Source organism: Pogoniulus pusillus, chromosome 18 (genome assembly GCF_015220805.1).
Source record: "Pogoniulus pusillus isolate bPogPus1 chromosome 18, bPogPus1.pri, whole genome shotgun sequence".
Classification (NCBI taxonomy): domain Eukaryota; kingdom Metazoa; phylum Chordata; class Aves; order Piciformes; family Lybiidae; genus Pogoniulus; species Pogoniulus pusillus.
Window position 1 is genome coordinate 11745919 of NC_087281.1, and position 14596 is coordinate 11760514.

A 14596-nucleotide genomic window follows, 5' to 3' on the forward strand; every position below is an offset into this window, starting at 1 on the left:
AAACTCCCACAGGGCTTGGGCCCCATCTTCTGCAAAGTGCTGCTGAAGTTTCTGCTGACGTTTTAATTCTTGAAGCCTGTTTAGAAGCTGAAACACCCATCCTGGTGCATCCGGATGATCTGGGCAAGCTGGCGGTGGAGGTTAGTGCCATGGTCTAGTTGACTGGCTAGGGCTGGGTGCTAGGTTGGACTTAATGATCTTGGAGGTCTCTTCCAACCTGATTGATTTTATGATTCTATTCTATGATTCTATTCCAAAATCTTGTTCCTGATCCACCTCCATTTAAGACATTTCTTGAAGAAAAATGCAATGCCTTGGGAGCAAAAGGACATGTGAAAAGTATGACCAGAAATTGTCCTTTGTCTCGTCTCTGTAGGTAAATATGGCTGGAAATATTAGGACTAACAATATGCAGAAGTGTAGGAAGAGAAGTAAAAGTTAGGCCCAGTGTGAAGAGCCAGGTTTTGCTCTTCCTTAGCTCCTTGTGACCTACAGGGTATGGGATGTCACAAGGTTAACTTAAAGCTGATTGGATCCCATTTCTTTCTTTTCTTCCTCAAATAGTATTTTCCCTAGGTTTCAGAAATAACTTTCTCATCCTTTTTCATTCCATCTTCCATTACCATTTCTGTTCCACCTCATCAGCTGTAGACAGTGAGATCCTCTTCTGTAATCCAGATGGGGAATGGGAAAAGATCCCCTTCACAGGCACACATCTGCAAAATAGCAAATGCTGCATCCTACTAGGCCTTCTTGTTTGTTTGTTTGTGGTTCTTTGGTTTTGTTTTCTTGAAGCACTGTCGAGGCATGGTGTCATATTAAAGAACAAGATTTGGAAGTGAACTGAGGGATAAAAAGAACATTTAATTCTTTGAAACTTGCAGTCAATGCCCACTGCAAACATACATTAGAAAGGATCAGCTTCCTGAAGTAAATGGCAGCTAGATCTCTTCTGATGAGTCTTAGGCCTGTCAGAAAAGGAGACCTGAACAGTCAGCAAATCAGTGTTATGCTCCAGCTAGGGGTTAAGAAGATGCAGAAGATATTATCATGTCCTGTAGGAGGAGACCAATGCATGTGCCCTGGCTGTTGTCATGACATGAACCTTCGAAAGTTACAATCTGTGAAGTCTAAATGTTTGGTTATCAAGATAAAGTGGACATATACTACCCAGGCTAATTGTACCTTAATAAAGCTGTAACTTGCTGTTTAAAGTCTACTTTGCTGCTACCTTCCATTCACTGAGGAACCAATTAAGAGACTTACCTTGTCTTCTTTGTTACGGAAGTAATACAGAATGTTTCCAACTAGAGTACACCAAACTCTTTTGGAATATCCATGTTTCACCTGAAATCAGAGCACATCAGGAATAAACAGAGAAATACAGATTACATATCACCATCTCTGAACTTTGGCCATCCTGTGAATAAATCCCTTGGTTCCAATTCCTTTCCATGTTAGCAGACAAAAAATTAAAACAGCGTAACTCTATTAAAGGCATAAGAATTAAAGTATCAGATGCTTGTCTAAATTCTAGTAAAGCCAGTCTGAGTTATGACTTTGGCTTTGGGTCAGGCCTAATTTACTCCAATCTATGCAAATGGGAGAATTAAAAACAAAAATAGTTTTTATACAGTAATCTCATTATCTGGAAATAATCTGTCCCAGTAACCGTAACAGAGAAAAAGTGAGCACTCCACTGAAATAAAGTAGATCAGTTAGCTACTGAAACATATGCTGAACTAGAGTACCACTGAAATGCTAATGGAGAGCTCAGCACAAGAACTAATGAATTAAAAAGACACCACCAACAAAACCCCAAAACTAAATTAAACCAAGCAACCAGAAGAAAATTATTGCCTTGAGTAGGTGTGCTGGTCGCATTGCGTTGTTCACATTGCAAAGCACTGGGAAAGCAAACACATGCATCTTTTGCTTCTACTTATTTTATTACAGGTCCACTTTCATCTAGATACTACACTTGAAAAATACAGAAGCAGCAGTTTGGAGAAAGAGAAGTGTTCCTACCTTTGTAAGTAATCCTTTCATGGTTGGCTTGGTTTCAGGCTGTATGAAAAGTGGGCTGGCAGCCTGTATTTTAAGGACATTCTGTAGTACTTTGATCCATTCTTCTAAGATGTTGGGAGAATCTGCAGTCAGGTAGTATGTTCGTTTTTCTGTGGTCAGCTGTGTAGTAAAAGAATAGTCTTGAGCTTCAAGAGTATTATATATTCAACCCCACAGTGTGGGTGTTGTAATAGATACTACCTAATGTAGTGTCACAGCTTTGGTGAGTTTATTTTTCCCAAAGTACTTTTCATTAATGAAACATTTCATGGACAGACAGAGCAAACAGACACTTTCTAAGGCTCTATCTGACAAGTTCCAGGACAGCAGAACTGAGACAACTCTATTTATCTCCTTTCAGACAAACAACTTTCTCTCCCCAATTGCTGGCCCCAAGACTACTCTCTTTATATCTTGTATGTGACGAATTGCCCTTTGTGGCAATACTAAGAAGACTACTTGTAGGACTTTTTGTAGTATCTCTAACTACCATGATTTTTTGGTTTCAAACAAAGGGCACCAAATTAATTCCAAGTCCACATTTGGATTGCTAGTGCAATAGGGACAGATGAACAGGTTGGAAGGAATAAGTACGAGTGGAAACACAGCGTGAGAAAAGCAGGCACCTGAATCATTTGTTTTCCATCACCCCTTTCAATGTGGCTAGATGCATTTAGCTCAATTTGACCCTGAGGTTTCTGAATGACATCACTCTGTATGGAAAAGAAGAGAAAAAGATTACTTTACATCTACCAACCAATCACAATAAATAATTATAGAACTCATTTAAACATTAATCTGAATGAATACTTCCAAGTTAGACATTGAGTACATTATACAGCTCATGAGGAACTGAGTCTTGAGTCACTCTGCAACAGCTCAGACACCAGGAATGCATTTCTTTTCCTTCTAGCAGCTTTAAATTCTCAGTTAAAACAATCTAATATTAAATAGCAGATAAGTTACATTTACTTACCGGAGACTTGTAGTACAATAATTCACCTCCTTTAAGCACAAACCACTGTCGTTTCCAGGTTTTTACTTTACCACCCATTTTTAACAGATAGCCAGATTTTTCCAAAGGTTCCTGATTATTTACAAGGGAGATAAAAAGTAGTTAGGTACACATATATCCTATGTCTCTCAGAGATATGTATAAATACATACACAGAGAGCTACTTTGATGACTTAAAGGCATGCTAAATAATCAGCTCAATCTTTGATGAACTTTTCATCCAATGACAAAGTTTTTACAAGCACCAATTAAGACAAATACCAAGCATGTGGAATAAGTAGCTAATATCCCTGCTTACAGTTACAGTACTTGAAGATGAGTAAATTATTTGCCGAGAACTGTATAAAAGAATGAAGACTACAATAATTCCTGTGTTTACTTTCTAACTGTTAATATTACTCAAGGAACAAAATGAATATAATGCAAACATGCATTTTTCCCCAACTTCAGGGCCTACCCTACAGACCAGATACCGAGCACTGTAATTCAGAGCTTCATGCAGACATACTTTTACAGTGTACACCTGCAGAACAGAGCTCACAGTTTTGCTTGATGAAGAAAGCTTAAAATAAGTTCTCTTCATCACCAGGCAGTTTATCCACCTGCATATAAAGGCACTAACTACTAATACAGGCCATCGAAAAACTCCCAGAGACAGACAAATACCCCAAAAACAGTTTTGTCTCTTTGAGCTCTCCTCTCACGTTACTCTATTTGTGGTTCCTCTGATGTGTAAAGTTCTCTGTGTATGAGAAAACTACGGGAATGTATTACTGCATATAGCTCAGGTCCTTCAGAAGAATGCCCTTCTGTGTCTCCAAACCATCAAATAATCATTTAAAATTTAAGTTAGCATTCCATATGCAATGTGATACAGGGTCTGATCCCAAGAAAGAAAAATCCTAAGTGTTTAAGTATTGTCTCTGGGAGTTTTCTACCTGTATTCATTATATAGAAAACTCACAATTATCTGCACTTTCCTTGAATCATTATAGTCTTACACAGCTAACTTACTGTTGGTAAACTTTGCTATTTGCTCTCTTGCAGCAGCTGTGAGTCAGCAAGACTTGGTAGTAGTCTTTGAATGCATAGCACCACAGGTACACTTCTTCACAGAATTTCAGTACTCACATTTTTTCCATTATCACTAGATGAGGAAGAGGTCTTAGGAAGTTTCTGCTCTGGCTCTGAACAATCTGTATCTACTGAGTATGCATCTGGAGGAATAGCATAATCACTTTCTGAGGTGACAGAAGACAGAGACACACCTGTATTAAAAGAAGAGATATGCTTCTTTGTATCCTTTTTTAAAGCACATTAGAAACAAATGAGATCAGAATATCCATGCAGAAAGAGTATGTGATTAGGATCTGCAGGTGAACACAAAGATCAGCATAAATCCATCAGGAATAAAACTTTTTTTAAAATATTATCATACTGAACCATTAGCACACTGCTAACATCCAAGTCTCCCTTTCTTCATAATTAAACAGAGTTTCAGTCACTTGTGAATGAAACAAGAAATAAATGTCTACTATATAGTATCACCTTCTGTTGTATCACTACAGGAGGGAGTTAGTGCCATACATCCTACTCATTCTGTAGTAAAGGAATACAGGACCTTTGTTTCTACTAAGCAGCCTTCTGCTTCCCCCTTCTGCCACTCTCTCTAGTATCTGGATTTCTCATCCACCTGCTTGTGGACTATGAAGTTATGTTCAAGCTCTGCTGCATGCTGAAGCTGTAGGTGACTATCTGCATTTTGCAATTAGTATGAACTTTGAGATTTTCTAAAAGGCTCAAGTCCCCACTACAGACATGGATATAAGTTATAGGTGAAACCAGTATTGAATTAACTAATTCACCCTTCCTTTTGTGCTAGCATGTAGCATGAAGTACATCTGTATTAGTGGCAGCTGGATTTTGCTATGCAAGATGGACATGCTGGGGAGGCCTTTTCACACTATCAAAACTGTAACTACATCACCATGAACGGGCCTTGATGGGAGACTCTTGGTCCGTGTACAGTGGGTCTACGTACCAGCTCAGGTGTGACTGAGTGGAGCTCCTGCTATCTGGAATTTTAGCATGTATAACATAGTACTGGATAATGGTATTTTGCATTTTTAAAGCAAAATGTAATGAAGGACCTTAACAATTTGCCTCACTGGGACCTTAGTCTCCCTTGGTTTACCCAGTGAAAAAATAGACCCAGGGATACGGCACTGATAGTTACACCTCATGAAGAAGCATTATGTCTTTCAATGTTGTGAAATATATATCCATCCTGTAGATGGAAAACACACAGCAACTTGGAGCTGGGAGATTTTTATTCCATCAAAGACAGAATATTACTATATTCAAGTGTTTGAACGAACTCTCTGCACAGGACCTTGATACAATCACTGTAAAAATCTAAGAAATCCTTTATTGCATGAGATGACAGAACCAAATATTCTGTTGAGGGAACTTTTCCACCTACTTTTTTTATCACATGATACTGTTACTTTGTTTTATCAATCTGAAAGTATGTGGAGGTCTTTTTCTGATGGCAATCGTTTTTTTTCTGTATTTTTTCACCTTGGTCATAACAAGTCCTTGACATGACAGAGTATAGATAGAATGGTGCTTCTTGCTTTAAATGTACAGGTCGCTCTTCCCTTGTGACAAGAGCCACAGCTACATTAATGCCTTAAAAAGACAAGCATCATAGCAGCAAGGAAAAGAAAGCCATCTATGACAGTTCCCTCTTCTGCTTGAATAATATAGTCGAGGTACAAGCCTTGGTTTAAGATGTCCATGTTGTTCAAGGAAGAAATCCATTTCTAAGAAGATCATACCTTGTTTTCCAAACTTCCCACAAGTTACTCATTCTTGCTTTTTTTGCCTACCTCGTTTCATGGCTCGAGGACTACCTGGACCACTTCTGGTTCGAGAATCAGACTCAGACGTCCTTGAGCTGGAGCGAGAGCCGTCCTCTTCCTCAGATCCTGATGACTCATCTATAAATGGGCTGCTGCTTATTTGAGTTGCTTTCTGCAGAAATGAACACAACCCTCTTGAATATGTTGGATAAAGAGCATCAGTCATTTCCTTCATACTGTAGCAGTGCTCTGCTGGCTTCATAACATTCAAAGCTGTTTTTACTTGGGTTCTGAGTTTTGGCACACAAATATGAACATAAAACTGAATTCCCTCTGCCCTCTGTGTACTCAATCACTCCCGGAACAGAAAGAGAAAACAGAAACCTGAGGTAGCTGAAGGCATGATCTTTCCAAATCATAAAAGACTGACAGAAAACAAACAGTGCTGTGATTACTTACTGCTAGCTAACTGATTATAAACAGCTTTGGCACTGACACAAAGCCATTTCTACGCATACACAGACTTAATTATGGCATTGAAGACCATGTGGCTCTGTTTAACAATTAACAAGCCTCTGGGAAAAAAAAACCGAACCAAAACTCAAAAAAAACCCCAAAACCAAGAAACCTAAGAAGAACTGACCTGGACTAGTAACATTTTATAAGCAGCTGTAATTTTTTTCCCCAGATATTTGTCATTTTCATTATTTCTGGGTTTCTGTAAACTCTAAACATCATCTTATGATCTATTTGGCACAGTAGCATCAAATGTGAAGCAGCAAGTTCCTGGATGTGAAGCCTAATGGTACTCAAAATTATTTCCTTCAAACAGTAATATAGTTACCCCTTTCAAAGTGGTGTAGACAGGAGTAGTCATGTTCTTGTATATCAGAGATGTATATAATCCAGATATGGAATATGGAGTTATTGAAACAGCATCTAAAAAAAGCAATGTATTTTATAGATGATTCCTTAATTTACTCCTCAATTACTGAAACACAAATGTAATTTTGCACACTGTGTAACTGCCATAAAATGCAAACTAACTCCCAAACTGCATGTGAGATTTCTCTCTTTTTTTGGTTCATTTTCCATGAGAGATTTCTAAGTTTTTAAAAATGTACAGGAGTAAAGGAGTTTTAAGGAGTATAAACAAACTCTTGCCAGGCCTACTAAACCTTTTTAATTTGGAAGTATAATCTCTTACTTTGGTAACTGGTACAGAATCTTCAAAATTAATTGCAAAGAAAAGTGGACTGAAAAAGTATGAATTCAGCACAATGTCAAGAGGCAAGGTAATAGAAGACAAAAGAAAGATAGTCATTGATGTTCCAGGTTTTTAATAGCAGGCAACTAAATCTTCATAAGAATAACTTAGAGGAATGTAGGACATTTTGTCCTTGCTTACAGATCACTGTAAGAAAAGTTTTTTTGTTGATGAGACAAGGAACAGCTACATTACTTACTTTTGTTAAGAGATTCCACGGTGAAAGCTTCAGACATCCTTAAACCAGATTTGGCTACAGCATAAATTCTGCTTTCCTACACAAGCAGAATGGATTTGATGGTAGATAATTAGAACACAGTTACTTTCCCTCTGTTTAGCCTCCCCACAGTCTCCTACTCTTTGTGTTAGTGCAACAGTGTGATAAAATGGTTAATAAAATGGTGTCATCAGTAGCAGCTGAAAAATGTATCCATACCCATCATATCCATAGCCTGTTTCAGCCTTTCTTCACACCAGGCTTGTCCTGTAGGTAACAAACAACACCAAATTGGGAGAATGTGCAGATCTGTTACAGGGCAGAAGGGCTCTGAAGAGGGACTTGGACAGGCTGGACAGATGGGCACAGTCCAACACCTAGTTTTACCAAGGCAAAGTGTCAGGTTCTGCACTTCAGCCACAACAACCACATGCAGTGCTACAGGCTGGGGACAGAGTGGCTGGAGAGCAGCCAGGAAGAAAGGGACCTGGGGGTACTGGTAGATAGTATCTGAAAATGAGCCAGCAGTGTGCCCAGGTGGCCATGAGAGCCAATGGCATTGTGGCCTATATCAGGAACAGTGTGGCCAGTAGGACAAGGGAGGTTATTCTTCCCTTGTACTCAGCACTGGTCAGGCCACCCCTTGAGTGCTGTGTCCAGTTCTGGGCCCCTCAATTCAAGAGAGATGTTGAGGTGCTGGAACGTGTCCAGAGAAGGGCGATGAAGCTGGTGAGGGGCCTGAAGTACAGCCCTGTGAGGAGAGACTGAGGGAGCTAGGGTCGTTTAGCCTGGAGAAGAGGAGGCTCAGGGGAAACCTCATTGCTGTCTATAACTACCCAAAAGGAGGTAGTGGCCAGGTGGGGGTTGGTCTCTTTTGCCAGGCAACCAGTGACAGAAGAAGACACAGACTCAAGCTGTGCCAGGGCAGGTTTAGGCTGGATGGTAGGAAGAAGTTGTACACGGAAAGTGTGATTTGCATTGGAATGGGCTGCCCTCGGAGGTGGTGGAGTCACAATCCCTGGAGGTGTTTAAGAGGAGACTGGATGAGGCACTTAGTGCCATGGTTTAGTTCATGAGAAGGGTTAGGTGATAGGTTGGATTTGATGATCCTAGAGGTCTTCTCCAACCTGGTTAATTCTGTGGTTCTGTGATTATCAGGGGCCAAAGCTTGCCAAGCTACAGCAAGTATATTTTTCAATGGAATTTTGTACATTAAGAATGGAGAAATGCCTTTAGGAGCCAACTTTTCAAATGTTTCCTGTTAAAAGGCCACAGTAAAATAATCTATAATGTAAAACCAGGCACTAAAATATATCATAGAGAAGCTGTTATATTAATGCATTATTCATCTTTGGATTACTTGACTGTGGAACTGCAGAATCAGCAAGTGTTGATGCAGTTAATTTTGAGTTTTGTCTAAGATGTAGTAATATCTATTTTAATTCTCTGATTGATGGCTTTAGAAGTTGACTTGGAAATGTGATCAATAACTCCTGTAATCTGTGCTTGTTTTCTGTCAATTATCTAGACTGTGAATGATGCAATGGTTACAGCAAAGCCACTTACACCAGCATGCTTAGTTCTGTTGGCATTAAATAGATTGACAAAGCTCACAAGCATCACCTTCTTTGATACATCCAAAAGGATGTACATAACTTAGATGTGACATAAAAAAGATTGCTCATCAACAAAACTATTGACTATGCTTTCAATAGCAGAAACACTGTGCTTAAAATCAAGCTTGCTTCTGAGTTTTAAATCTTAGTTCCAATTAAGGTAATGCCCTGTCCTGTCATTGGACAGAGAATAAGGAAGGTAGAGGCAACAAAAATCACAGAAGAGAGGCATGAAAACGATTTAGTTTCACCAGAAGTAAAGCCCTCTGTAATTAGACTTACCCAGGAAGGAAACCGATGTAGTGGAGGGGTTGGAGGTTTGTTGCTAACACCCTTTTTTGTCGTGTCATGAGGTTCCTGGGCTTCAGCAGTTTGTGCTTCGGTGCTGTCATAAGTGATCACTCCCTCACCACAGCCAATCTCCATTTTCTCTAAAGTATCACTATCTTCTCCATCCACCAGATCAATGTCTGTTTCCTGAGGTCTCCAGGGATGTATCATGCTGATGGCATTTCTATTTCTGCCAAACATTCTGTCAGAAATCAGCTGAGGCTGGCTTAGATGTTTCTTTGCTAATGCTGAGTTTATACTTAACACATTAGGTGTCTGTAACTTCGGAAGTGGTAAATTTGAGGGAGCATCTGATGATGTCGTGCACTGAGAACCTGCAGCAGTTGATAGAATAGGATGGTTGGGTGTCAGAGCAGGGGTTAAAATTGGACTTGGGGTATTTGCCTCACTGGATGAGGACGAATAATCTAGCCTCTGAGACTGAAATTTCTTACTCAGTTCATCTGAAGAACTATCTTGGTCTTTCTTTTTACCTGTGCAGTCAGTGCTGCTCTTTCCACTTTGACTGCTCTGGCATCTTCTTTGGGATTCTTGCTGCCAGGAGTAGAACTTCTTGAGCTGTGTCCTTTGAACACCAAAACTTTCTTCTTCAAATAAAGAACTACTGTCATCAGATGCTGTCAAATACATTTCACTACCTACTCTGCTGTACCTTGCATTCTCTTCAGATGTGTGACTTGAAAGAATTGATGCACTCTCTGATTTCAGTCCATTATTGTCTCCTCCATCCTCGTCTGAGCTCCAGTCACTCCCGGTAGTGCAGGAGTTCTTTGACATGTCACTGTCTAGATCTTTGGATGAATAGCTTGTTCTTACATTTTTCTGCTCTGATCTGGAGGATCTCTGTTGTAATGACTTCTGACCTTTGCTGGTCTCATATGCAGGAACATCAAAAGTAGTTTCCAGGCTATCCTTCTCTAGAGGAGAATGAACATGAGAAAATTAGATTAGCGAACTTGACTGCTAAAGGATTTTGTCATCATGTCTGCAAACAGTAAGTAGGTAATAATTTTAAATGCATCATTCCATTTAATTTTTTTTAATGTTAGAGATTTTTGAATGCAAGTGAAATTGCAGTGATTGTAAAAAAAGCCTGTAACAGACATTTCTCAAAGTTCTAGCCAAACTAAAAGGGGCAATACATGTAAACAGTGGAGCTGTATTTTGAATTAAACCATGTGTATATAAAAGCAGACAATCAAATAACCCCCACCAAACCACAAAGAAGGCATATGAAGCAAGTCAGAAAAGATTTCTATTAACAAATCAAATACTCTGACCATTTCTACACTGTTTACACACAGAAATTTCTTCTGCAAGCTATTATTGCATTCCCAGTAGTGAATGCTTAAGATACCTAAGAGAGGCTGATGGAAAATGCTTAGAGGAAGACGCTGCATTAGAAATAGCTTTGCTTCTGCTGTTTACTTTTACCTAGTGTTGCAAGAGAGAGCTTTGTAGCGTGGCACTGATACATAGGTGCTCCCTCTTGAGTTAAAATAGATGCAAAAACTATTACTTTACTACACAGGCATCTTGAAAAGTTAGTGTTAAATAGCTGTATGAAGTTAAATTTGGTTTGATAAGCCAAATATTTTAATTTAGTCCACACTAAGTTAATGAAGTTATAAAAATTGATCTGTTTCCATCTAGGCAAACCTGAGGTTCTACTTCTTATCCTTTCCTTTGAAAAAAAGACTCTTACTTCCATTTCCTCATATATAAAACTGAAACCAATAATACATACCCAAGTATAAACACACAAAATACTAATATTATCTATTTCAGTTTCTGATTTTCTGCAACCTCAACTTGCAATTTTGGGTGCTGTGACTAATTGTGTAGAAAATGCTGAGGTCACAAATAGTACTGTGGTACTCAAGTACTCATTGCTTAAGGGAAGTAGCAAACTGGAATTACAGAATCACAGGAACAGCCAGGTTGGATAAGCCCCTCAGGATCACCAAGTCTACAAGACCCCTAACCCTACTCTACAAGATTCAACTTAAACCATATCCCTAAGCACCACATCCAAACGACCCTTAAACACATCTATCACCTCCCTGGGCAGCTCATTCCAGTGTCTGACCACTCTCTCTGTGGAAGAACTTTTTCCTGATGTCCAAGCTAAACCTACTCAGTCTCAGCTTGAGGCCATTCCCCCTTGTTCTGTCTCCAATTACTTGTGAGAAGAGACCAGCAGCAGCCTCTCCACAATGTCCCTTCAGGTAGTTGTAGACAGCAATGAGGTCTCCCCTCAAGCCTCCTCTTTTTCAAACTAACCATCCCCAGCTCCCTCAGTCGCTCCTTATAAGATGCATTCTCCAGGCCCTCCACCAGATTCCTTGCCCTCTTCTGGACCCACTCCTGCTCTGGACTTGGTTGTAGTAGCATAACACAGCAGTATGCCAAATTGCTGGTATTAGTGAACTTCAGGTGCTGCTAGAGAGACTGTATGAACTGGTCAGAGTTTTCTCCTTCTTTACATAGGAAACAATGGTATTAAAGGATGCCTGAAACCTTTCTATGTTTTCTCTGACATTGGTTGTACCAGTGAAAGATTACTGGTCTGTTGGGGTCAGGGCATAAAACTAAGAGATCAGTGATAATATCCATAAAATACACAGAAACTGAACTTAGGGGAGACTTTACACAGGCATGAAAGCCTTCCATGGGCAGCCAGCATCCTTAAACTCCTCACACTTTTGTGAAGCAAACTCAGGCCACAGCAAATTCTTTCCTTCACAGCCAAAGCATCCATCAGCCACTGCATACTGCCAAACTTATGCATTGGTGCTATTATGGAGAGTCCAGTGCTCAGCAGGATTTCTTCTTACTGAAACGAGCATAGAGCACTGATACCTACTTTGACAACAGCTGGTTTGGATACATAGAGCAGTTGGTTCTAGTTTTCCACCTGTGACAGAAAAAAATGCAGTATTGGTTACCTTGCATGTTTTTCCCTTCAGTGTAGTCTGACTCTTTAGATGAAGATTTCCTTATTTCTTCAAACTTAGAAGATGGTTGAGGACTTCTTGCTCTATTTGAAAAGCATTCAAAAGTCAAACTGTTTAGCTGATGACACTCTCCAGGTTTTTGTGCTGAAGTAACAGATGTCTTGCCTGTAGCTTCAGAAGAAGAGTAATACAGAAATCTTGTGTTAATGGGATGCAGCCAGCTATGCTACTGGTTGCTCTACTATGCAGTGTAAAATTGCATTTTTAAGATAACTAAAATTTAGTAAAAGATAATAAAAAACATAGGAACAAAAACCTATCTGTTAACTCCCCATATCAATAGAAATCTGGAGCTACATTTCTAGTTCTTAAGGAGCATTTTTAAGTGTATATACATATATGTATATATAAATATCTCCTTTAATGATTTCACATCAATAAGATACAAACCATGCACTTAATACAGACTGAAAACATAGTGAAATATCTGATTCTATTCTGCTGTGATAGAAATTAAACCTATGAATTGGACTAGGATATCTAATATGGGAAAGATGGTAGAACAGTAGTATTAACATAAGCAGTGGCTTTCCCTTTAGGTAAAAGTATGAAGGCCATCTGTAAAAATGTTACAGCAAATATAAAGGTTTAGGCTACCAGGCTTTGAAGGTGTATATTAAAGTCTTCAAGAGGAGGTAAAAGCATAAAATGCATAACTGTAATGGAGAAGATGAAATCTGTTCTTAGGGATCTCTATTGTGCCATAAACTGATATGAGACAATGCTGCCCACCTGAGCTTATTGAAAGTTCTGTGGCAGATCAAAAGGAACAAAAGGCCCTTATCCATACCTGTAAACTGTTTAAAACAGTACCAGCCTGAGCTAGCTGAGGGTGTCCCTGCTTACTGCAGAAGGGTTGGACTAGATGATCTTCAGAGGTCCCTTCTGACCCAGACCATTCTGTGATTCTATAGCCTGTTACAGCATGGACATTTCAAGTAGCAATACATGTCTTAATATTTTTGAGAATATCAATAAATGGGTGTTGAAAAACAGCTCACAAATTCTTAGTGTCTCAAAAACCCTCTGAACAGATCTCTCAGAAGATGACTAAAGCTATTTAGTGTTCAAGTATACAAAAATATTACTGATTCACAAACTGCAAAAGAAACAACCACTCCAATCTCCTAGTTAAGAGAGATGTGCATTTTAGCTCAGAAGGTTCATATTTTACCTTGTAAATGTCTTTTCTTTTCAGGTACTGTGCATATTATGTGCGTATGCACACACATACATACAGACATTCCTAAAGGTCTGGATATTTACATATATAATGAGACATATTATGAAAAAATAAGGGCTAGGTAGCAAACTACCCAGATTTTCAGATGAGAGGAAGTTGTTAGTTCAATGCAGGGAACCTTCAGACAGACTCAACAAAGTTAGGGAACAGGCAACATGATGTCAAATGAGATTCAATGTTGTTCCTTGTGAAATAATGCTCTTTGGAGGGGATATTCCATATTTAAATTCTACAATTTTTAAATTAACTTTCACCTCTTGGAAAGGAAGATGATGATACTGTGGCTGAATTAAAGGTTTTGGATCACCATAGTCAAATGCAATTGAGAAAACCTGACCAGAATTCTGACTTTCAGATGAGCATTTACTAGAAAAAGCAGATGCAGACTGACATTGATCTACTGCTTAACAGTGCTATAACTACTTAAACTATAAAGAACAGAAAACAAAAATCTGGCACAAATCCATCCAAATCTTTCTACTTGCAGAACCTCTTAAACAACAGAGGTACTCATTCCCCCAGCAAAAACTAGTCGTGGTTTGTCTGCATATCCTTTCAATAAACGTTAAACTATTATTTGCCTAACACCATCACGGACAGTCACTGTGATGTCAGCTCATACTAACTGAAATCTTTGTGACTTCATAAAGAATTTCAGTTATGTGGATGCACAAATTAGTAGGGAATAGAAAGAAGTACACCATATGTAGAAAGATTTGTACATTTACCTTGCAGTTTAGACTGTACTGTTTTCATCTCTTTGGTTTGCTTTTGGTTGATCAAGCGAAGGTTCTGATTTTCCACCTCTAACTAAAAGCATACAAATTTAATCTCATCCATTGGTGAAACAAGTTTTAAAGTCACTACATCATTTAGGTTGTCTCTGAATTCCTGCATATCTAAGGATAAAGTTAATTCAAATGTAAGCTGCTCTCTGCT

The 14596-nt window shown here is 39.0% G+C and overlaps 1 protein-coding gene across 4 annotated transcripts in view; it reads right to left on the reverse strand.

Moving 5' to 3' along the window:
- The window catches only part of PLEKHH2 (pleckstrin homology, MyTH4 and FERM domain containing H2), a 57086-nt gene that overhangs the window by 23558 nt on the left and 18932 nt on the right, over positions 1-14596 (reverse strand). For 3 of the 4 annotated variants that reach the window (XM_064158405.1, XM_064158404.1, XM_064158407.1), the window contains 11 exons: positions 14386-14467; positions 12346-12525; positions 9329-10314; positions 7413-7488; positions 6791-6885; positions 5974-6118; positions 4214-4350; positions 3044-3154; positions 2694-2780; positions 2029-2187; positions 1267-1347 (listed from right to left, as the gene is read on the reverse strand). In XM_064158405.1, the coding sequence (XP_064014475.1) occupies positions 1267-1347; positions 2029-2187; positions 2694-2780; positions 3044-3154; positions 4214-4350; positions 5974-6118; positions 6791-6885; positions 7413-7488; positions 9329-10314; positions 12346-12525; positions 14386-14467 (2139 nt within the window). The remainder of the gene's footprint in view (positions 1-1266; positions 1348-2028; positions 2188-2693; positions 2781-3043; positions 3155-4213; positions 4351-5973; positions 6119-6790; positions 6886-7412; positions 7489-9328; positions 10315-12345; positions 12526-14385; positions 14468-14596) is intronic. The other variant, XM_064158406.1, reaches the window with a different exon arrangement.